This window comes from Talpa occidentalis, unplaced genomic scaffold (assembly GCF_014898055.3).
Source record: "Talpa occidentalis isolate TD23 unplaced genomic scaffold, MPIMG_talOcc4v2.1 talOcc4.15, whole genome shotgun sequence".
NCBI classification, from domain to species: Eukaryota; Metazoa; Chordata; class Mammalia; order Eulipotyphla; family Talpidae; genus Talpa; species Talpa occidentalis.
The window spans coordinates 45080768-45103373 of NW_023601543.1; the positions used below are offsets into that span (position 1 = coordinate 45080768).

The 22606-nt window shown below is 41.4% G+C and overlaps 1 protein-coding gene across 1 annotated transcript; it reads right to left on the reverse strand.

Annotated features, from left to right (window-relative positions):
* Positions 1-12487: 12487 nt before the first annotated feature.
* On the reverse strand, positions 12488-22492 carry PIN4 (peptidylprolyl cis/trans isomerase, NIMA-interacting 4). The gene is made up of 4 exons (XM_037512259.2): positions 22345-22492; positions 20810-20883; positions 13036-13155; positions 12488-12667 (listed from the first exon to the last, which is right to left on the reverse strand). The coding sequence occupies exons 1-4, from the start codon at positions 22385-22387 to the stop codon at positions 12509-12511; spliced, it is 396 nt and encodes a 131-aa protein (XP_037368156.1). The 5' UTR covers positions 22388-22492; the 3' UTR covers positions 12488-12508.
* Between the last annotated feature and the right edge of the window lie 114 nt (positions 22493-22606).

Genomic DNA, 22606 nt, shown 5'->3' on the forward strand with positions numbered 1-22606 from the left:
TCTGACACATACCAGCACACTGTGTCTTTTTATAGGCTAAGAAGGAGTTTTGTTCCTTCTCAGAAACAGAAAGTACAGTATAGCACTCTGCACTCTGTCATTAGAGAATGGGAGCTAGCATTTACCAAATAACCTACTGTGTGCCAGCACACTAGAGTTCTTGTTTACTCTTCACCGTTATCCTTTGAGGTAGTGTGGCATTTCCATTTTTTTAGTTGAGGAAACAGGTTCAGTGAGACCGTGACCTGCCCATGATCATTTACTAAGGGATGAAATGAGTTTTTACCATGTGTCACCTTAGCGAAAAGCCATTATAATACACTAAATTGTTTTCACTCAAGACTTCTGACATCAGAAGTGTGTGGGTTTCCCATACCATGTAATTTTCCAAGTCTGCAAACACTTGGAAATTGAGTGTCCTCCACACCAGTGCAATTCTGACACTACCCAACTTAGGTTGAAAGTCCACAAATCTAAGGGCCCATTCCCATACCGTCCTTACTTCAAAAGCCAATTGCTAGCATTGAGTTTCCAGGTTACCCACATTTCTGTTCAGCTTGGCTACAAATCTAGGGTTCCCCTGACAGCCCCCTTCAGGTTCGATAATTGGCTCGAATGGCTCACAGAACTTGGGGGTGGGGGGAAGTTTACTTACAATGTTTTCTTGTATGTGAAGGAGAGACTCAGGAACAGCCACATGGAAGAGATGCATGGGGCAAGGTATGGTGGGGAAAGGAGTGCATGTGGTGCGTTCATGTCCTCCCTAGGTACTGCCACCCTGCCGGCACCTTGATGTGTTCACCAACACAGAAGTAACCCAGACCCTGTGTGTAAGGGTTTTTCTGGAGGTTTCATTACATAAGCATGATCGCTTCAATCACTGGTCGTTGGTGATTAACTCAATCTCTAGCCTCTTTCCCCTTCCTAGAGGTCAATGGTGAGGCCCAGAATTCCTACCCTCTCTTATGTTTATCTTTCTGGTGACCAGTCCCCATCCTGAAGCTATCTGGGGACCCCAGCCATCTCACTGCATACAAGAGATACTTCAGAGATCTTATTAGTTTTCGTAACTGGGAAAGACGACCAGGTATTTTTTATTATATCACATATACACATAAAAGTTACTTATAGGGTGCCTCCCCGGTGGCACAGTGGGTTGAGCACCTGTGAAGCTGTTCGCAGCCTTTGCAGCATGGGTTCAATTCCCAGATGGCCAGGGAGAAACCCACATGGTGTGGCAGACCTCTCCTGCCTCGCCCGCTGCTCCCCTCAGCAGTGTCTTCGGTCCGTCTGCCTGTTCTTCTCCCCGCTCTCTCTGGTGAATTCTTTCACCCTCCGGCGCCTCTGACCTGTACCCTAGTTCTTGTATAAATAAGTAAATCTTAAAAAAAAATTAATTTTTTTTTTAAAAAGTTACTTATAGGGCCCTCCCTGGTGGTGCAAGGGGTTTAGTCTCAGCACTATAAAACTTTTGGCAGCCACTGAAACCAGAGTTGGATCCCCAGCCGGGGAGCTACCCACATGTGCAGCAGAACTCTTCTGTCTCATCTGCTGCTCCCCTCAGCAGTGTATTTCTGCCAATCTGCCTGCTCTGCTCCCCACTCTGTCTCTGGTGAATCCTCCTACCCCCTCCCCCCCACAGCTCTGGCCTGCACCCCAGCTCTTGTATGCATAAATCTTTAAAAAAAGTTACTTATAAAATACATGTATAAAGGAGGCAGATCAACATGGCGGCAAGGAGATGCTGCGAGTAAGATCTCCCATTAAAAAAAAGTTAATAGGAAAAGCGGCAGGTCCCAGTGAGAACTGGGACACGGAAGATAAACGGACGACTCCAGCAAACTACCCGAAGAAGAAAGTTGCCATAAAAGAGGACTAGAAGGGAGGAAAGCAAAGAACCCTGCTACCCTCCCCCACCCTCAAAGTCGGCACTCTCCGACCAACAGAAAGGAGGAAAAAAACAAACTAAAACGACCAACAAGAACAAACTATGCATCAAGCGGGACTGGGAGTGGAAAGGAACTATTTCAGCCACCACACCCCGTGAACTGGAGCTGTGGAGAACCCTGCAGGATTCGCCGCGGAGGCTCCAGGCGCCATTAGAGAACAACAGAGACTCCCGGAGGTCTACAAACAGCCCCGGGTCAGCTGGTAAGCTTGCGTGGAAAAGCTGCGTGCTTGAAAAGCAAACGCGGATCACGGCTGCCCAGGTCCCAGCGCCTGCGACCTAGGCTTGCGGGGAGACGCACGGAGGCCCTCACTGAGGTGAAAGTCCCTCACTGAGTAATCAGGAACCAGGCGCCCAGGCACGGGAGCGGGCTGCAAAAAGTGCCATTTCTGCGGTCATTAAACTGGGCTACAGCCTGCGTCCTGGACCTGAGGCTTTGGAACTGAGACCCGGGCACAAAATTTGGGGCGTGGGTTCTCCACGACGGTGGGGCAAGGCAGACACAGCACCCCAAAGCCGCTGAGGTTTGCCCTACCATTCACGCTCTGTTCCCTGTCCCATGGGGTGAAAAAAACAGCTCCCCAAGGACAGTAGGAGAGATCTCTGGCGCCACCTAGAGACCAGAAAAAAAGTCACTGACACCCCATAGAACAGGGACCTTTCTTCAGAAAAGACTGCTTGAAAACGGCAGAAGGCTCCCGGAGGAGCTAGTGGCCAGCTGGGAAGTTAGCCCACGCCAGGCCCCTTCTGAACAGCAGTCTGAGCCCACAGGGGGAGCGGGCACCCACAGCCAGGACAGACCGGGCAAGGAGAAGAGTGTGCCTGAGACCAGACGCGCAGGGAGTGCATCCCGCATCACCATTTTAGAACAGGGACATTTCTTCAGTAAAGACTGCCTGAAACCAGCAGAAAGCTCCCTCAGGAGCCAGAGGTGAGTGGGGAAGTTTGCCCATGCCAGGCCCCTTCTGGCCTGCAGTCCAAGCCCAGAGCGGGAGCGGGAACCCACCGCCGGGGCAGACCAGGCGCACAGGGGAGTGTGTCCCCACATCGGCATTTTAGAACAGGGACCTTTCTTCAGTAAAGACTGCTTGAAACTGACAGATGGCTCCTGGAGGAGCCAGAGGGGAGCGGAGAAGATCACCCAAGATGCCGACCAGTCCCAGAAACACAGTGTCCCAATGCATACAACAAATTAGAAAACAGACAGTAGGGAGTAGAATCACACGCAACCTAACAACTCCTCAGGAAAAAAGCACACCACAAAAGGAAAACCACCCCCCAGATTGCAACGACAGTAACTTGGAAGAACTTCTGAGCCTTCCAGAAAGAGAATTTAAAATTGTCATGATTAAAAAAGTGACAGAACTCATAAAGGAAAACAATGATATGAGAAAAATAATCAATGATCAGAAGAATGATATTGAGTCCCTAAAGGGGGAAGCAAAAGAAACGCAGGAGATCAATGAATTAATGGAAGAAATAAAGAACTCTGGGAAAAGCAATGAAAGCAGAATAGATGAAATGGAAGAACGAATATGTACTCTTGAAGACACAGAAATAAAAAGAACCAAAACAGAAAAGGAAAGACAAGTACGAAGGAAAAAAACCAAAGAAGGACTTTGGGAACTATCTGACTCCATGAGGAAAGGAAATATAAGAGTTATAGGAATACCAGAAGGAGAGGAGAGAGATGTAGGAACAGAGAAAATATTCAAAGAGATAATTGAAGAGAACTTCCCAAATGTGAAGGAGCTGAAAATTGATATGCAAGAAGCAAGAAGAACACCAAACTTCCACGATGAAAGGAAAAATACAGCAAGACACATAATAGTAGAGCTCCCAAGAATCCAGGACAAGGAAAAAATAATGAAGGTGACAAGAGGGAAGAACAGATAACATTCAAAGGAAACCAATCAGGCTGACATCAGACTTCTCCGAAGAACACACGCGGCAAGGAGAGAGTGGAGGGACATAGTCAACAGACTCCAAGAAAACAGATGCCAACCAAGAATACTCTCTATCGCAAAGCTCTCTTTCCTCTATGAAGAAAGAATAAGGACCTTCCCAGACAACAGAAACTCCGGAATTTCATTACGACTAAACCCCCACTCCAAAAAATACTACAAGGAATCCTAAAGCCAGAACCTCAGAGGGACGAATAACAATGAAAGAAGGCCAAAAAAAAAAAAGTTATTAAACGAATAAATAAAATCAAAGGAAAGACAAACACAATGGCAAATACAGATGCTAACATATCAATACTAACTCTAAATGTAAATGGACTAAACTCTTCAATAAAAAGACACAGAGTAGCAGGCTGGATTAAGAAACAAAACCCAACCTTTTGCTGTCTCCAGGAAACACATTTAGCTACAAAAGATAAAATAGACTCAAAGTTAAAGGATGGAAAACAATCCTACAAGCAAATGGACCAAAAAAGAAAGCAGGAACAGCTATACTTATATCAGATAAAACAGATTTCAAACTCAAAAAGATAAAAAGAGACCCCAATGGTCACTACATTATGATCAAGGGGACAATACTTCAAGAAGAAATAACACTCATTAACATATACTCACCAAACGAAGGAGCACCAAAATATATCAGACAACTGTTGTCATCTCTGAAAACAGACATCAGACAAAACACATACGTAGTGGGAGACTTCAACACACCACTATCAACAATGGGTAGATCAACAAGACAAAAAATAAGTAAAGAAACTAAAGCTCTAAATAAAGACCTAGAGCATTTGGGCTTAACAAACATCTATAGAACACTAAACCCCAAAAAAACGGTGAATACACATTTTTCTCAAGTGCATACGGATCATTCTCCAGGATCGATCACATACTGGGGCACAAGACAAACATCAACAGATACACAAGATTGAAATCATACAACCATCTTTTCTGACCATGAAGGCATCAAACTAGAAATAAACCATAAAAAGAAGGCAAGAACTCTCCTACCTCATGGAGATTAATAACCACACTACTGGAAAACCACTGAACTAATGAGGAGATCAAAGAAGAAATTAAAAAATTCTTTGAATTGAATGACAAGGAGGACACCAATATCCTAAATGTATGGGATGCAGCAAAAGCAGTAATAAGAGGAAATATATAGCAATAGAGGCTCACATCAAGAAACAAGAAAGAACTCAAAGAAACAACTAATCTCGAAGCTCAAAGATCTAGAAAAAGAACAACAAAAAAAACCCAAAAACCAGTAGAAGAAAAGAAATAATAAAACCAAAGCAGAAATAAATGAAATTGAAATAAAAAAAACAATCCAAAAGATCAATGAAACCAAGAGCTGGTTCTTTGAAAAAATAAATAAAATACACAAACCCTAGCCAGGCTCACAAAGGAAAAAAGGGAGAAAGCACAAATAAACAGGATTAAATGAAAGAGGAGAAATCACAACAGACACACAGCAAAATCAAAAGAATAATCAGTAACTACTATGAACAGTTATATGGAAACAAGTTCAACAATCTAGAGGAGATGGACAAATTCCTACAACTCTACAATCATCCAAAGCTAGATAAAGAAGAAATAGAACACCTAAACAGACCAATTACAAGCAGCGAAATTGAAATGGTAATCAAAACCGCCCCAAAAAAAAAGCCCAGGACCTGATGGATTTACAAATGAATTCTACCAAACATTCAGAGACGAATTAGTGCCTATCCTTCACAAACTCTTCCAAAAAATTGAGAAGGAAGGGACAATACCAAACACGTTCTATGAAGCCAACATTACACTAATACCAAAACCAAACAAGGACAGCACAAAAAAGGAAAACTACAGGCCAATCTCCCTAATGAACACTGATGCAAAAATCCTCAATAAAATTTTAGCTATCAGAATCCAACAATGTATCCATAAGATAATTCACCACGACCAAGTAGGATTCATGCCAGGGACACAAGGATGGTTCAACATCCGAAAATCAATCAACGTTATCCAACACATCAACAAAAAGAAATATAAAAATATGATAATATCAATAGATGCTGAGAAAGCTTTCGACAAAGTGCAACACCCATTCATGATAAAAGCCCTTGAAATTCTTGGGATACAAGGAACATACCTCAACATCATAAAGGCCATCTATGACAAGCCAACAGCCAGTATCATTCTTAATGGTGAAAAGCTGAAAGCAATTCCATTAAGATCTGAACAAGACAAGGATGTCCACTCTCACCACTGCTTTTCAATATAATACTGGAGTCCTAGCCAGAGCAATAAGACAAGAGAAGACATACAAGGAATCCAAATAGGAAAGAAGAAGTCAAACTATCACTTTTGCAGATGATATGATAATATACATAGAGAACCCCAAAAACTCCACAGAAGAACTAATTCAACTCATCAATCAGTTCAGTAAAGTGGCAGGATACAAAATCAACACGCAAAAGTCAGTAGCCTTCCTATACACAAACAATAAATCTGAAGAAGAAGAAATAAAAAAACCCTTTTATTATTGAAACAAAAAAATCAAATATGTGGGAATAAATCTAACAAAAGAGGTAAAGGAACTATACAAAGAAAACTATAAAACACTGTTAAAAGAAATAGAAGAAGACACAAAGAAATGGAAAGACATCCCCTGCTCATGGATTGGAAGAATAAACATTATTAAAATGGCCATCCTACCAAAAGCAATATACAGATTCAATGCTATTCCAATAAAAATTTCAATGTCATTCTTCAAAGAAATAGAACAATTATTGATGAAATTCATATGGAATCACCAAAAACCCCGAATAGCCAAAGCTCTACTGAAAAAAAAAAAAAAGAAGGGAATGGAGGCATCACACTCCCAGACTTCAAAATATACTACAAAGCCATAATCATCAAAACTGCATGGTATTAGAACAAGAACAGACATACAGACCAATGGAATCGAATAGAAAATCCAGAAATAAACCCACAGATTTATGGTCAACTAATCTTTGACAAAGGAGCAAAGACTATGCATTGGAGCAAAGAAAGTGTTCAATAAATGGTGCTGGGAAAACTGGGTCGCTACATGCAAAAGAATGAAGCTTGACCACTACCTCACACCATACACAAAAATTAACTCAGAATGGATTAAAGAACTAGACATAAGACCTGATACCATAAAATACATAGAAGGAAATATAGGCGAAACACTACGTGATAACATCAAAGACATCTTTACAGAACACATCACCCAAAGCAGTGATAGTGAAGGCAAAGATAAACAGCTGGACTACATCAAATTAAAGAGCTTCTGCACAGCAAAAGAGACAATAACAAAAACAAAGAGAAACCCACCAAATGGGAGAACATTTTTGCACACAACACACTAATGATAAAGGACTGATCACAAAAATCTGCAAAGAGCTGATGAGACTCAACAACAACAAAAAAATAATCCAGTCAAAAAAATGGGCAGAAGAGCTAAAAAGAAACTTCTCAGAAGAGGAAATGCAAATGGCAACAGGCATATGAAAAAATGTTCAACATCACTTGTCATCAGGGAAATGCAAATCAAAAACTACCATAGAGATACCATCTTACACCAGTGAGAATGGCACATTAAAAAAACTAGCAACAACAAGTGTTGGCAAGGGTGTGGAGAAAAAGAACTCTTCTGCACTGTTGGTGGAGTGCAAACTGGTCCAACCACTATGGAGAGCTGTGTGGAGATTCTTTGGACCTACTAAACATAGAGCATATGATCCAGCAATTCCACTCCTAGGGATTTACCCAAAGGACACAGAAACATCAATTCCAAAGAGCACCTGCACCCCTATGTTTATAGCAGCACTATTTACAATAGCTAAGCTTTGGAAACAGCCCAAATGCCCAAAAATAGATGACTGGATCAAGAAGATGTGGTACATATACACCATGGAATATTACTCAGCATTCAAAAAAGATAACACACATGCAATTTGCAGCAACATGGATGGCACTGGAAGGGATCATCCTCAGCAAAATAAGCCAGAAAGAAAAGAAAAATACCGGATGGTCTCACTCATAGCAGGAATCTAGAAAACTTAAATAAGGGACCAGGAAAATGAATAACTATAAGAAAGTGAAAATCAAAATCAACAAAAAAACTATGAACCAGAGACACTCTATGGGGGGTAGGGGGCCGGAGGGGAGGGATTGGGGTCAAAATAAGGGGGTTGCAATTGTATGGGGAATATAAAAATAAAATTTATTATAAAAAATACATGTATTTTCACATAGTACTATTCTCATGTATCTTACTAAATATGGAGCTAGGGGTTTGAAGGAGATGAGCTGAGTTTATATAATAGGTTATTTATTGATAATACCAAATTTTGCTTACCAGAAGAATTTGTTACTAGCATTTCAGGGAGGATTATGGGATTGACTATATATCATTTCAAAAATCCTTGGTGGTAACATTTTGTGATTCAATGTGCCAGAGTCTGCATTTCAGTCCAGCTCATCGAGGCCGTGGGTGGACACAGTGGCCACAGTGGCACAGGTAGAGGGCAGCAGACCATCCACTGCTCCCTGTATCTGTTTGTGGTCTCTTCCATCAAGCATATCAATATTGTGGAAATTCAGGTAAGTATCCCCCTTTCTCTTGACACAACAATAGAAAAGCCCCACACAATTTATTTGCTTGCCAGGAGGTTTTAGGGGCCTGTATCTATTTGATTTGAATAGTGAGGCTTTTAGTTCTAGGTATTTTTCTTACTGCGGAAACAAAATGCTTTTTTAAAAATTGAATAGTGCCTTCATTCAGGTTCTGCAGCAGGGTCTAGCAAATACGTTTTTTTCATAGCCTTATGACCAATAAACTCACTTTCAGAGGTTTTTGTTTTTAGGCCTTTTAGAGGAATATTCATTTCACTTAGTTTTTATCAAATACTGGTTTACACCATCATGTGATTTAGGGGCCTGGGGTCACACGTCCCCAGATGCACGTCACCACACCATTTATGCCATTAAAGCATCCACAGTCAACTCTGGGCCCCCACCCAATAGTCTCATTTCTGGGTCCTATTTCTAGGGTTGGTTTTGGTTTTGTTTTGTCAGTTCCTTTGCTTCTCTGTATTCCATATGTGAATGAAATCATCCGGTATTTCTTCGTCCTTCTAACTTATTTCATGTAGCATAACCCCCTCCAGTTCCATGTTGTCACAAATGGCAAGAGTTCGTCTTTATTTTATAGCTGAGTAGTATTCCACTGCATCCAAACCACATCGCCTTAATTCACTCACCTGTGCTGGGCACTTAGGTTGTTTCTATGACTTGGCTATTGGTATACAGTGCTGCAATGAACATAGGCACGCATGTATCCCTTCAAATTAGTGTTTTTGCATTCTTTGGGTAGAATATAAGTGGAATTGCTGGGTCAAAAGGTAGATCTTTTTTTTAATATTTGCAGAAACTCCTTATTATTTTCCAGAGGGGCTGGACCAGTCTACATTCCCACCAGCCGTGTTTGAGGGTTACCTTTTTCTCCATATCCTTCTCCAGCATTTGTTGCTGCTTTTTATTTTTATGGGCCATGCTCATGGGAGTGAGATGGTATCGTGTTGTGGTTTTGATTTGCATTTCCCTGTAGGTAAGCGATGTTGAACATAATACATGACATAGAATATTCAAACAGTGTCTTAGGGCAGGGGTTTTTAAACTGAAGTTCATGGATAGAATTCAGGTATTTATGATTTGGATGGGAAAAAATGTTTACATCTTCCCCCACTACCTGTATCTGGCGTTTGATGTTTCCTTTCATTACAAATGTAGGCAACACACTGCAAAAATATTAGCAGTAACTGTGACTTTGTCACCAATAGAAATCAGATTTCGCAGTTCTTGCAGCTATCTAAAATAACACTGATATTCATCACTACAGAATTAGTGGTTTTTAAATGTACCACTAGAACTCATTACTTAACATATGAACAGGCATATAGATCACGTGTATTATATAAAAATTTATATATAAAATTTAAAAACATTATGTTGCAGTATAATTGGTGTCCTTTGTAAGCCTATGTATTTACTTTATATTTTTAAATCAACATTTCGGAGCAGGAGCCATGGACTTGGGAAAGCTGCCAGAGCACTCAAAGACCCCTGACCTAAGGGTATGAGGTACAATGTCTTACTCAACCTCCCTTATATCTGGGTTGTCATTCCCAGAGGCAGTCTATGAATGTATAAGCGCAAGTCTAGGTGTATATATTTGCCTTTTACACAAATGCTAGTATATTGTTCTGCACCTTAGTTTTAAATTTTAACACAGCTGTCTTTGTTTTTTTTTTTGTGTGTGTGTGGGACCCTCGCCGGTGGCCGGGGATTGAATTGGCGCTGCAGAGGTTGCGGGCAGCCTCGCAACCCAGCGCTCAACCGCTGCGCCACCAGGGGAGGCCCTAACACAGCTGTCTTATATTGAATGGATATACCATAATTTATCACCTTCTACTGATGGACATTCAGAATTTTCTCCAAATAAAGTTGTAATGAATATCCTTGTACCTTTCACATATGTGATTATAGGGTAATTTTCTAGAAATGGAGTTGCTGGGTAAAAGGGTATATCTATAATTTTGACGGTATTGCCAAATTGTTCTCCATAGAGGTCATAATAATTTACATTTCCATCATTAATGAATACCTGTTTCCCCAGATGGTCACCACCCATACGTTTAACATTTTTAACTTAACCAATATGATAGGTTAAAAAGCGGGATCTCATTTTGGTTTTAACTTGCAATTATTTTACTATGAATGAGGTTTGTTCTTTAAACTTATTGATAAGATGCACTTTCAAAGTGGAATTAAGTGCACACACTATAATGCATATAAATTTGTAAAAGTTTTTTCATTTATCAACTTCTTCAGAATCAGAGTTCCCTGTCAAAAGCTAACTTCCCAAAAGCTTACTGGGTGGGAGAGGCCCATTCCTGTGATACTGTCTCACAAGTTAGCCATAATTGAAAACTTGCTATATCTGCTTTCTCTCCATGCCACACAACTTACTTGCTTTTTCTAGTTTACCTTTCAAGCACTCTAGCTTCTTTCCTTTGTGGGTGACAGCTATGCCACAGACATTCACTTAGTATCCTGGGTAAGCTAGTGACTGGTTAGGTAGTATCTTAGGCACATAGCTTTTCAGAATTTTCGCCAAGATTTTCAGAAATTCATGGCCCTTATCTAGGAACACTGTTTTGAATGTGGTTTTTAAAGAAGTTTCATGTTATATCTACTATTTTGAGTACCCTTCTACCATACTGGCAAATCTGTGTATCCCAGGTAATAGGGAGGACTTTCATCTGTTCAGTGGGGAAAATCTCATGGAAACATAGCTTCCAGAGATGTTCAGAAACTCTTCTCAAGTGGGAAACTTAGGTCTTTAAGTGATTTGCCAGTATATGGCCTACTGTGGGCATATTAAATGCAGCTGAGAACACAGTATGTTAAAAGAATTATTGTTATGAATCATAGTTGTGTTGACAAAATTTTAGTATTATAATCTTCATATACGTTTTTGAACATCATAAACATGGTATTATAAATTAAGAAAATGTAGACACATAGAATGTTGGCCCTGAGATGGTTATAATGTAACCTGTACACTTGAAGATAAGGGAATGTTTTTATGCTGACATATCTCCCTCTAACCAGCACTTGGTAAATGGCCCCTTACAAAAAAAGTAGTAGAAAAAATGATTGTCTTTTTTTCTTCCAATAAACATTTAAAAATAAAAGAGGCATATTGAATGGCTATTGTGTGCCATTTACTATGTTAATAAGACTATGGAGCTAATAATGCCTGACCTGGCAGATTAAAGTAGGATGACCTGTAAAACAAGTGTCCAGGAACATCTATTTGATGGTCAATTCAATGTGTACGAGTACTGTGAGCTGTTATTTGGCTCCCCAAGAGATGGTTTCTAACTTATGGGATATACTGAGAAATAAAGTAGTCCCGGGAGGAAAGGAACTACAGGTTAAAGGAGTGTGCTTAAACTACTTACAATAGCCAAGTTATGGAAACAACCCAAAATGCCCCCAAATAGACAAATGGATCAAAAAGATGCGGCATATTTACACAATGGAATATGTGTTTGTCAAAAAAAGACAAACTCATGCCATATGCTGCAACATGGATGGAGCTGAAGGGGATTATACTAGCTGAAATAAGTCTGAAGGAAAAAGACAAATATCGGATGGTCTCACTTAAATGTGGAATGTACAGAAACCGAACAAAAGGTCAAGAAAAAGTCAAAACTAGCAAGCTGACCATAGATCTGAGGCATACAGCAAAGGAGTGGGCAGGAGCAGGGGCAAAACAGGGGAGGGAAGAACACAAGGGAATATGGTGATGGCTCACAGGTGATGTGGTAGGAGAACTATGGGGACTACAGTGATGTAAGAAAAAAATAAAAAGGGAGTATGCTTGATGTCTTTGGGAACTACTGACTGAATACCTATTACAACACACACCAAACCCGAATGACAATTCACAAATTACAAGGGTTATTCACCTTTTAAAGTAAAAATCAGGCCATATTCAATCTTTCATACAATTTTATTTTTTTCCTTCAACCATAATAATATGATATCCAAATTTTGTTTTAACTGGAGGGTCTGTAAACACAGGCTTATCCAGCCCACTTACAGGCAAGGCAAATGCTGCTTCTTGAAATGGTCCCACCATGGACCCTCTGGTCATCCAACCCAAGTCGCCCTGAAAAACCCAAAAGGTAGATGTCAAGTGGCCCCGAAGAGTTCTACAGTTCTACTGTAGCTTAAGAGAATTTCCCAACACAAATGCTAAGGTTCCTGGGTTTATTCATCTAGGCTATTAAAGAACAGACTTGACAAGGACAAATGGTAGAAGTCCAACCCTGGACTGAATATATAAGGACTCATAATGTTGCTGGGTATTTGTTAGCTGTGCAAGTTTGGTCATGTTTAGGTTTAGACAGGTGACGTGTATTCAGCTAATTACAAGTTGGGCATTTCTGGTTTTAAGATATTTAAAGACAGCTAAAATGAATGGCAGAACACAGAAATTCTCTTACTGCTTCATTTAAAATGAAAAGTGCACCATACCCCTTGCCTGGCTTTATCTTCACTGTATTGTGTGGCCACTTCATTGAATCGCATTCCAGACTTTAGCTTTTCCATTGCTTCCATGATTTTTCCGTGTTTTTCACATAGAATGTGTCTGACCTACAAGGAAAAAAACATGTTCACATACTATTTGGAGACCCAAACGATTCCTTTCCTCACAGCATAATAGTCATAGCTGGATTACCCCCACTAGTGAAAAAACATGTTAGCTCATGGCAGTGGAAAATTATGGCAGTCTGCCCAGTTGCATAATGGCCACAAATCCATTTTTCATATTAATACAGTATCTCAGAACCCTGATATAGATGGAAAATGGGTATCTGGCTGTGGAAGCTTGCACCTTTTATCTTCTACTCAATAGTAACAGGAAGAGGAAACATCTTAATAGTTGAGAGCATGAGTCCTGGAGACAAATCCCCAATCTATGTTAATCATCTTACACTTACATACATACACACACACACACACTCTCTCTCTCTCTCTCTGACATATTTAGACCTCCTACTTTTATATTTGTATTTTCTAGAAATTTATCCTTTATATGTAACTTTTCCAATTTTTTAAAGATTTATTTTTATTTATGCATACAAGAACTGGGGTGTAGGCCAGAGGTATGGGGGGTAAGAGGAGTCACCAGAGACAGAGTGGGGAGCAGAACAGGCAGATCTACTGAAATACACTGCTGAGGGGAGCAGTGGGCAAGACAGGAGAGGGTCTGCTGTGCTACATGGGTTAGCTCTTGGCTGGGAATCAAACTCAGGCGCAGTGGCTGGTGATAGCTTGATGCACTGAGACTTTAACCCCTGCGCCACCAAGGAGGCCCATTTTTCGAATTTATTGACATACAGTATTTTATAGTATTCTCATTTCTAGTAAATCTGTACTTGCTCCCACTCATTAAGGTTTATTTTTTCTAGAAACATCTTTTTCTTTGTCTAGAAAATATTTTTTTTTATAAATTCTTTTAAATGTTACAGGCTTTGAGTTTTGATGTTCTCTATTGTTTACAATTTTAATCATCAATTCTTATTATGTATACTTCTTCCTTCTTTATATTTCATTTATGGTTATTTTTCTAACTTTTTTTTTAAAGATTTATTTATACAAGCACTGGGTACAGGCCAAAGGCATGGGAGGGTGAGAGAATTCACCAGAGACTGAGCAGGGAGCAGAAGAGGCAGAAAGATGGAAGACAGTGCCGAGGGGAGCAGTGGGCGAGACAGGAGAGGTCTGCTGCGCCATGTGGGTTGCTCCCTGGCCGGCCGGGAATCGAACTGGCTCTGCAGAGGCTGTGGACAGCTTCACAGCGCTGCACTCAACCCGCTGCGCCACCGGGGAGGCCCTAGTTTTCTAACTTTCTGAGAAAAACACTTTGCTCAGTAGTTTTCATTTTTTCCTTCTTTCTAAAATAAAGATTACCACTAATGCAACTTGTACCACACCCCATACATTTTATATGCGGTTTTCAGCTCTTAAGTATTATACAATTTCCATTTCTTCCTGCTATCTTTTTATTATTCACATCTAATAGTATCACATTATGATAGAAAGAAAAAGTATGTTCAACATGATGTAAATCTCAGGAAATAAGCAACCATCTTAAGTGAGCCAGTGTCCAGATAAGCTTGAAGGTGCATTCTTTATTGTTTAGGGTCAAATCTCTTTCTCTGGCCTTTCACTATCAACATTGCTAAGCTGTATGACTATTTTATAAAGGTTATTTTACTAATTTATAAAGGTTAATTTTCTGTTGCCATTTTACATGTTTTCTTCCTCACTAGTGTCTTAAAATCTGATTCTGCAGTGAAGTACTAATCATAAAACTATAATTGTATTACCACAGTAGGCATATTTTTAAACCTCTTAAATGTTTTCCCATTTTTACCTGAGATAATGACAGTACCTATGTGTTCTCATAGGGTTGTAAAGAATGAGATAATGCAGCTATTAAAGTTAGCTATTATTTCATCCAAGTGGGATGATATGGAAAACTACTAGGAAATATCTTACCAAAAGGAGGCCAAAGAAGCTACTCCACGATGCAATACTTTGAAAAAGTATATGTTGACTCATTGGTGGTGCAAGGGGTTAAGAAGCAACCTATGAAGCTATCCACATCCACTGCAGCATGAGTTCGATCACCCGCCAGGGAGCTACCCACATGGTGCAGCAGACCTCTCCTGACTCGCCTGCTGCTCCCCTCAGCAGTGTATTTTGGTCTATCTGTCTGTTATGTTCCCCGCTCTGTCTCTGGTGAATTGGTGAATTCTCTCACCCCCCATGCCTCTGTCCTGTACCCCAGTTCTTGTATGCATCTTTAAATAGATCTTTTAAAAAAAAAGTATATGTTGAATATTTTTTTTTTTAATAGAGGCATGTTTTATTTATTTATTTGTTTGTTTTGTTTGTACATGCACTGGGTACAGTCAGAAGCGCGGGAGGGTGAGAGAATTCACCAGAGCCAGAGCGGGGAGCAGAGCAGGCAGAAGGACCGAAGTACACTGCTGAGGGGAGCAGCGGGCGGCAGGAGAGGTCTGCGCGCCATGTGGGACCCTCCTCCGGTGGTAGGGGAGCAGCCGGGGATCGAACCGGCGCCGCAGAGGCTGCGGGCAGCTTCGCAACCCAACGCTCAACCGCTGCGCCACCGGGGAGGCCCTATATGTTGAATATTAAGAATATTAACTGAGGTCTCCCTGGTGGCGCAAGGGGTTAAGACTCAGCACTATGAAGCTATCTGCAGCCACTGCAGCACGAGTTCGATACCCAGCCAGGGAGCTAACCCACATGGCACAGCAGACCTCTCCTGTCTCACCCGCTGCCCCCCCCCAGCAGTGTATTTCAGTACATCTGCCTGTTCCACGCCCCACTCCGTCTCTGGTGGATCCTCTCATTCCCCCACACCTCTGGCCTATACCCCAGTTCTTTTTTTTTTTTAAGATTGATTTATTTATTTATACAAGTACTGGGTACAGTCAGAAGTGCGGGAGGGTAAGAGAATTCACCAGAGCCAGAGCAGGGAACAGAACAGGCAGACTGACGAAATACACTGCAAAGGGGAGCAGCGGGTGTGGCAGGAGAGGTCTGCCACGCCATGTAGGACCCTTGCCGGCGGCCGGGAATCGAACTGTTATAGGGCAGCCCCAATACAAAACAGGGTGCCTGACTGTGGGTCCTCACCTGCGCACTTAAATGGACTTATCAATGCTCTACTGCAGGCACACACGAAAGGTTAATAAAAGGTTTATTTACAGGGGAAGGGCAAATGATGAAATGTACCGCTCAGGGAGAAAAGTGGGAGACAAAGTTTTAAATGCCTCCTACCCGATCCGCCGATCAGGAATCCCAAATGGCACTCTGAGAGCTGGCTGCAAGCCAGGAGCTGTGAAGCCAGGAGGCGAGCGAACAGCGAGCCCCCCAAGGCCCACGTGTTTGGTTTTTATATCCAACCTGGCTGCTTAACTCCACCCTCAGGTCCCAGCCACCTTCCCTTCGGTGGTAACGGGATTTGTCTTTCCCAATGTCCTGATGGCTTTGGTCTAAAGTGGGGGTGGAGTCCACAAAGCCTGTATGGGATTAGCACAGGACATCTTTCCCCATAACAGAACTGGCGCTGCAGAGGCTGCAGGCAGCTTCGTAGCCCAGCGCTCAACCACTGCGCCACCAGGGGAGGCCCTATACCCCAGTTCTTGTTGTGCATAAATAAATAAATCTTTTTTTAAAAAAGAATATTAACCATATAGAAGTATTTAAATTTGACCTATGTTTACATAAAGTCAGGTTTAAAAAAATTAAATCTTTAAGAAAGATTTGTCAAAGTATCTTTTACGGGATTTCCCATTTCTCAAATAGAATACATTATTTGCTTCAAATTGTAAGTGATATACTGGGGTGGGGGCTAAAAGGTGCCTCATAAATTTGGAGACAAACAACCAAGGCTGTCCTCAGGTTTCAACTACTGAAGTGGGCAGGGCGATGTTAGCACGCAGGAGTACTTCCTGACTGGTGGAGCTACACAGGAGATAGGAACACCTAAAGGGAAAGAATGTGTCAAAAAGTAGGGCTAAGAGCAGTGCTGTCCAGAGAGCAGAAGGACAAACAATCTGGACATGAGAGATACATGTTGGGGGACAAGGATGGTTCATTCGATTTCAACTTGGCCTGGAAAAACTTAGCTTCTAGACTGCCTCCCTCCTGCTTCCACATTCACAATGCAACCTTCTGTACTGAGAAAGCTCATACAGGGTTCATGATCATAGAAAGGGGATGACATCCACCATTTTGTAAGTGAATAAACAAGTATTTTGGTTTGGACAGATTTGACATAATGAGTGTAGTACTGGAGGCGAGGGGGTTGCAAGTATGACCAACTGCTCATCTGTGTCCTAAGAGAGCCAAGCTACTGGAGAATCTGGGAGTGATCAGTATGGGAGGTAATGAGATTACACAGGAGGAGAAAGGAGTTAAGAGGGCTAAAGATACCCTTGAAGGGTAGCATAAAAGCAAAGAAAGAAGCTCAATAGCATAATAAAAAGGGCCAAATAGGTAGGACAGAAGGTGTGTTAATAGAAACCAAGATAGGGGAAAGTTTTAAGGAAGAAATGGTCAACAGAGTCAAAAGCTGCAGAGTGATCAGGTAAGAAGTACAATCAATTTAGCAGTGGTTGATGACCTTAGCAAAAGAAGTTTCAGGAAAGTGTTAAGTGCATAAGCCAGACTGCACAGACTAGTGGGGTTAGGCATTTGGGCCAAAGTAGAGGGCCCCTGAGGTGATTATGTTGAATGAAATCAGGCAAAAAGTGAAAGGCAGATTTCGGATGGTTTCACTCATCTGCAGAATATGAATACCCAACAATTACATACAGACAAGGGAAGAAATAAAAATTTGAACTTGGCATAAAGAAGATAATTGTTACCAGAGAAAACGGGAAAGGCTAGAGGGAAGAAAGGAGGTAGGCAGATGGGGTATGGGCACCAGTGGTTTGGTGGAGGGAATTAAAAAAATTTTACAAACTTAATGAGCCTATTACCAATAAAAAGTTGGAGACTGTTTTCAACAAACTGATAAAATTATGGGTGAGATATAGTACTAAGATTTTCACTATAAGTTTTGGAAATCGAGTAAACAGTATTAATTTGATAACACAAAGACATATATATATATATATGCTAACTAAATTTGTGGTTTCTTTTCTCACAAAACAGTTATAAAGGCATATCTAAGGTAACATTTTTGTTTTCTTATATTAACTTGGATTTATAATGCAACAAAAAAGGTACCGGAAAGTGGGAAGGGAGTGTCGGGCACTCCCTCAACTGAGAAAAGACGTATACATTTTAAAAGATCCCTTTTAGGCATATTTCAGGGAGCTGCAGTAAAGGGAAGGGGTTAAGACGCAGTGATGAATGACAGTGGAAAGAGTATGATCTGGCAATCAGAGCACTGAAGTTATTCTTAAAGGAAGAAAAGTGAGAAAGAAAAGAGGGAGGTGTGGGTGAATTTAAAAGTTAATATATTTACAGAAATCCTTGGGGGATGGAAAATACTTAATAAATATGTTGAATTTGTATATTTAAAAATTAATGCATATAGGCATACCTCACTTCTACTGCACTTCGCATATTGCACTTTTTACAGACTGAAGGCTTGTGGCTACTCTACATTGAGCAAGTCTACTGCCAATATTTTTTCAACAGCACATGCTCCCTTCATGTCTGTATGACCCTAGTCTTTTATAGTTTTAGAAGTTCTCTAAGTGAATGTGATGTACACCAAGGTTGAGGCCCACCGGATGAAGTTTTCTGCTGAATGAGGACAGCAAGGAGGTGGAAGGTTAGAGGTCAGTGGCAAAGGACTATTGAGCAGTACTGAGGGGCTAGCTAGGATACAGACTAGTAATTAGCGACCCCACAAAGGAATGAGTGGCTGTGTGACTCTCCAATAGGGCTCAGCAGTTCTGGGTTTAAGTGTAAAGAAAATAGACCTGGATTGATCCTGAGTTGTAATCTTGCAGGTGGAGGCAGCAGATGGACTAAAAGAAGTGGACTAAAAGGAAAAGGAGACAGGGCTTCTCAATCCATGGTCAAGGCCCACAATCTAACTCCTATTTAGGTTACAGGACATATGGGGCTTGAAGAACAGAACCAAAACCTGGGGGAAGACAGAGGGAACAGAGAAGGCTCGGAGGCCTGGAGGTCTGTGTTTGGAGAAAAACTGGCAGGACTGGGGAAGCCAGAAAGTGAAAGGGAGGAGAGAAGCTGTGGTCAGCAGGCGGGCGGGCTTCAGAGTCTGGATGGCTCTGGTGACAAGGCCAGGGTGTGGGCCAAGGAATGGGGTTTAAAGCAGAATGGCAGGGTGTGGAAGGAGCTTAGACTCTAAAAGACTACAGGGTTCCAGGGTCCCTCTCCTACTGTTTTGCAAACACTGGAAACAACTCAGCTGTCCTTGAAGAAATGAAGAGCTACACATACTATATACTTCCATTTCGTGAAAGACGATTCAGTGACACAAAGCAGCAAACTACTGATGTATGCAACAGCCTGAATGAACTCTTCAGAGAATTATGCTGAGTGAAAAAAGCCAATGCCAAAGATGACACGCTATCATTCCATTCATGTAAGATTCTTGAAATTATAAAACTGTAGAAATTAGTAGTTCCCTGGGGCTAAGTGGGGGCAGAGGTAAGGGTAGAGGGATGTAGGTGCTACTATAAAAAAGCAAGGCAAATCCTTGGGGTAATCGAAAATTTCTGTATTTTGACTACATCAATGTCAACCTTCTAGCTGTGCTATTAGACTAGAGTTCTGTAAGATGTTACTGAAAGTGAGGTTAAATTGCTCTCAGGCCTTAGAGCACAGAAAACATTTTTTTTGAAGCTTGCTTTCACAAACTGCTTATCAGCAAATGACACAGCCTGAACATGTACAGATGTGACTAACCTTGAGCTGAGCCCCAAGCCAGGAAACACAGAAGAAGGGGGCTGGCTAGCCAGAGGCAAGGGGCCCACCAATAGAAATTTAAAACTCCATGTATCTGGAGAAGAGAAGGCCTTCTCATACTTCTCTATGTATGGACTGTCCTATAACTACTCAAGGAACTTCAGTCAAGTTCACATTTTTTATCCTTAATCTGCTCCACATCCAGTAAACTCCTTTGTTCTCAACCCCACTCCCCCAAACCAATATAAGCCCCTTCTTCTCCCCAGACTGGGGGAGAAAAGAGAACAGATTTGAGTTTTCTCCTGCTTCCTTGCTTGTGGATTTGCAATAAACTTTCTCAAAACCTGGTGTCAAAATTGGTTTATGCACATCAAGCAATGAGCACTGCTCGCTGACATTACTATCAGGGGCAACTGGGTAAAAGTTATTATTTTTATTGTAACTGCACATGAATCTAATGCACCTTTGCCTGTTTATCCAAGCTCTTGATTGTATAAAATATTATTTGGTCCTGAGAAGAAACTGATTTATTTACTGGGAAGATCTGACTTAATACATCTTAAGAAACAATACTAAAAGTATGAAGAAATTCTAAATGGCTGAGAAAGCATTTGAGAAAATATTTGCAAAGAATTAATTTCCATAAGTGAGACTGATCTGTTTTTTCTATTTTTGTGTTATATTAATTGTACATCAGCTACGCTAGCCTCTTAGAATGAGAAAGTATACTGTGTTTTCTTTTTATGTGTATCAAAATATACATGAATATAATGTTAATCTATATTTAATGTGGAAAATACAGGAACTAGTAACTCACCTTTACAGCATTGCCACCTCCCTTGGGACCTTGAGTCTTCTTATCAGCACTGTCACTCCCAGAGGCTGCTCCTCCTTTAAAGAGGACAAGTATTCATTTAAACCACACCTAGATATTTACAAAAAGGTCCAACACAATGGGAGTTGATACTTCCATCATAGTGCCAAGGTTCAAAAGGGAACTCTGCCAGACACTACAACATCAAGGTAAATTGATCTGTGATTCATCTCTCTTAAAATAGGAGGCCTGTGCCCCACGTAAACCCTTCACAGAAAATGGACACACAAGTCAGTGTGTTAATGGATGAATGAGTTCCCAAGTCTGGTCCAGATTCTCTGGACCCAATTTGAAACACTGCTTTCTAAGGGCAACCCCCTGAGCTCTTGCAAGGTTTCCAATAAGCACTGCCATCTCTGTATTTGAGTATGCACAATTCTAGTAAGTAAAATCTCAAAGGATAGATTTTAAATAAAGATCAAATTTCCCACCACGCATATTTTACTAAAGAATACATTCATGTCCAAATTCCTGGAGTATATTACGCTAACTGATGTCTAAGAAAAGTTATCGGTATTCAGATTAACCACCATTGGCAGCATTTTACATTTTATTACCATGTCACTTTACCACTGTGAACTTCTGTGTCAACGGCAGCATACTTACTGATGGAGGCTGACGTTTCTAAGAACTATTGCCAGATTAACTATTTAGTCTAATAAATATTTTCCTGAGTAAGTTCCAGACACCACGGATACAGAGATGAACAAACCAGGGGCTATACCTAATTCTTTTTAATCCTATATTCTGCCAGTTGCACGGTACTAGGTAAATCATGACTGCCCAGAACATATCCTCTACGAATTCATGGCCTTCCATAATCTTAGTCTCTCAGTTAAGAGGGCAATCCTTTTATTAGTGTGTCACTCCTGTTCCCGTCACCCTCAATGACTATCCCTAAACCTTTACCAAGCTGCCTCCTCTCCAAAAACCTTACTCATTCCCTGCTCTTCTGTCTTAAGAATGACACTTCCTTTCCACTTTAAGAAGTTGAGGCCATCAAGAATATCTCCCACATACTCCACTCCTCCCTCTGGCCTCCATTTTTACAACCACACCCATCCTCATCCTCGTCTCCTTCTCTGAGACCTCAAGCATAAGGCGTCCCTTCCACGTTCAAAGGTCAACTGCTCCACCTCTGTCCTGGACCCATTTTCTCCTAAATCTCACTCTTCGGTCCCTTTACCTCCCTAACTCTACTGAATCCTTCACGTCAGCCTCATTCCCAACTTTGAAAAAACAAATAAAACTTTCTCTAAATCGTATGGGCTGGGCTCTTCTATCTGCCATCCAATTTCCACGCTTTTTCAATTAAAGATTCCCAGACAAGCCCACATTGACCGTCTGGAACTTAACACTTCCGGGTGAATGCTCTAGTCCACCCGTGGCCTCGGTCCCGGATCCTGGGGGTCGCCGGTCTGTGCCCTCCTTCCATTCTCACCCCACCCCATTCTCCCCGGCTGCGCTGGTCGCTCTACCTTTCCCCCCTTTTGCAGAACCGCTTTTTCCTTTGGGCGGCATCTTGGAAGTTGCGGCTGAACTCTCAACTGCTTGGGTTGCCTTACAAAGCCCCTTTAGGTCCCACAGGCACGCCCTACGCCAATGCCTGAAAGCGGCATCACAATTTGCCACTGTCACCTAAGCGCCGGGAGCAGGCATATTTGTGGGCAGACCCAATCATTTGGCTCTCGGACCAATGGGGCTGAAGATGTCTGACCAATAAGAGATGTGAACCGGTGG

Coding starts and splice junctions, on each gene's coding strand:
- PIN4 (XM_037512259.2), bottom strand. CDS start 22,387: ATGCCGCCCAAAGGAAAAAGCGGTTCTGCAAAAGGGGGGAAAG. Junction 13,156..20,809: donor GAGGTGGCAATGCTGTAAAG/GTGAGTTACTAG, acceptor TTTTCCTTGTAG/GTCAGACACATTCTATGTGA. Junction 12,668..13,035: donor AAGATAAAGCCAGGCAAGGG/GTATGGTGCACT, acceptor TGGGTTTTTCAG/GGCGACTTGGGTTGGATGAC.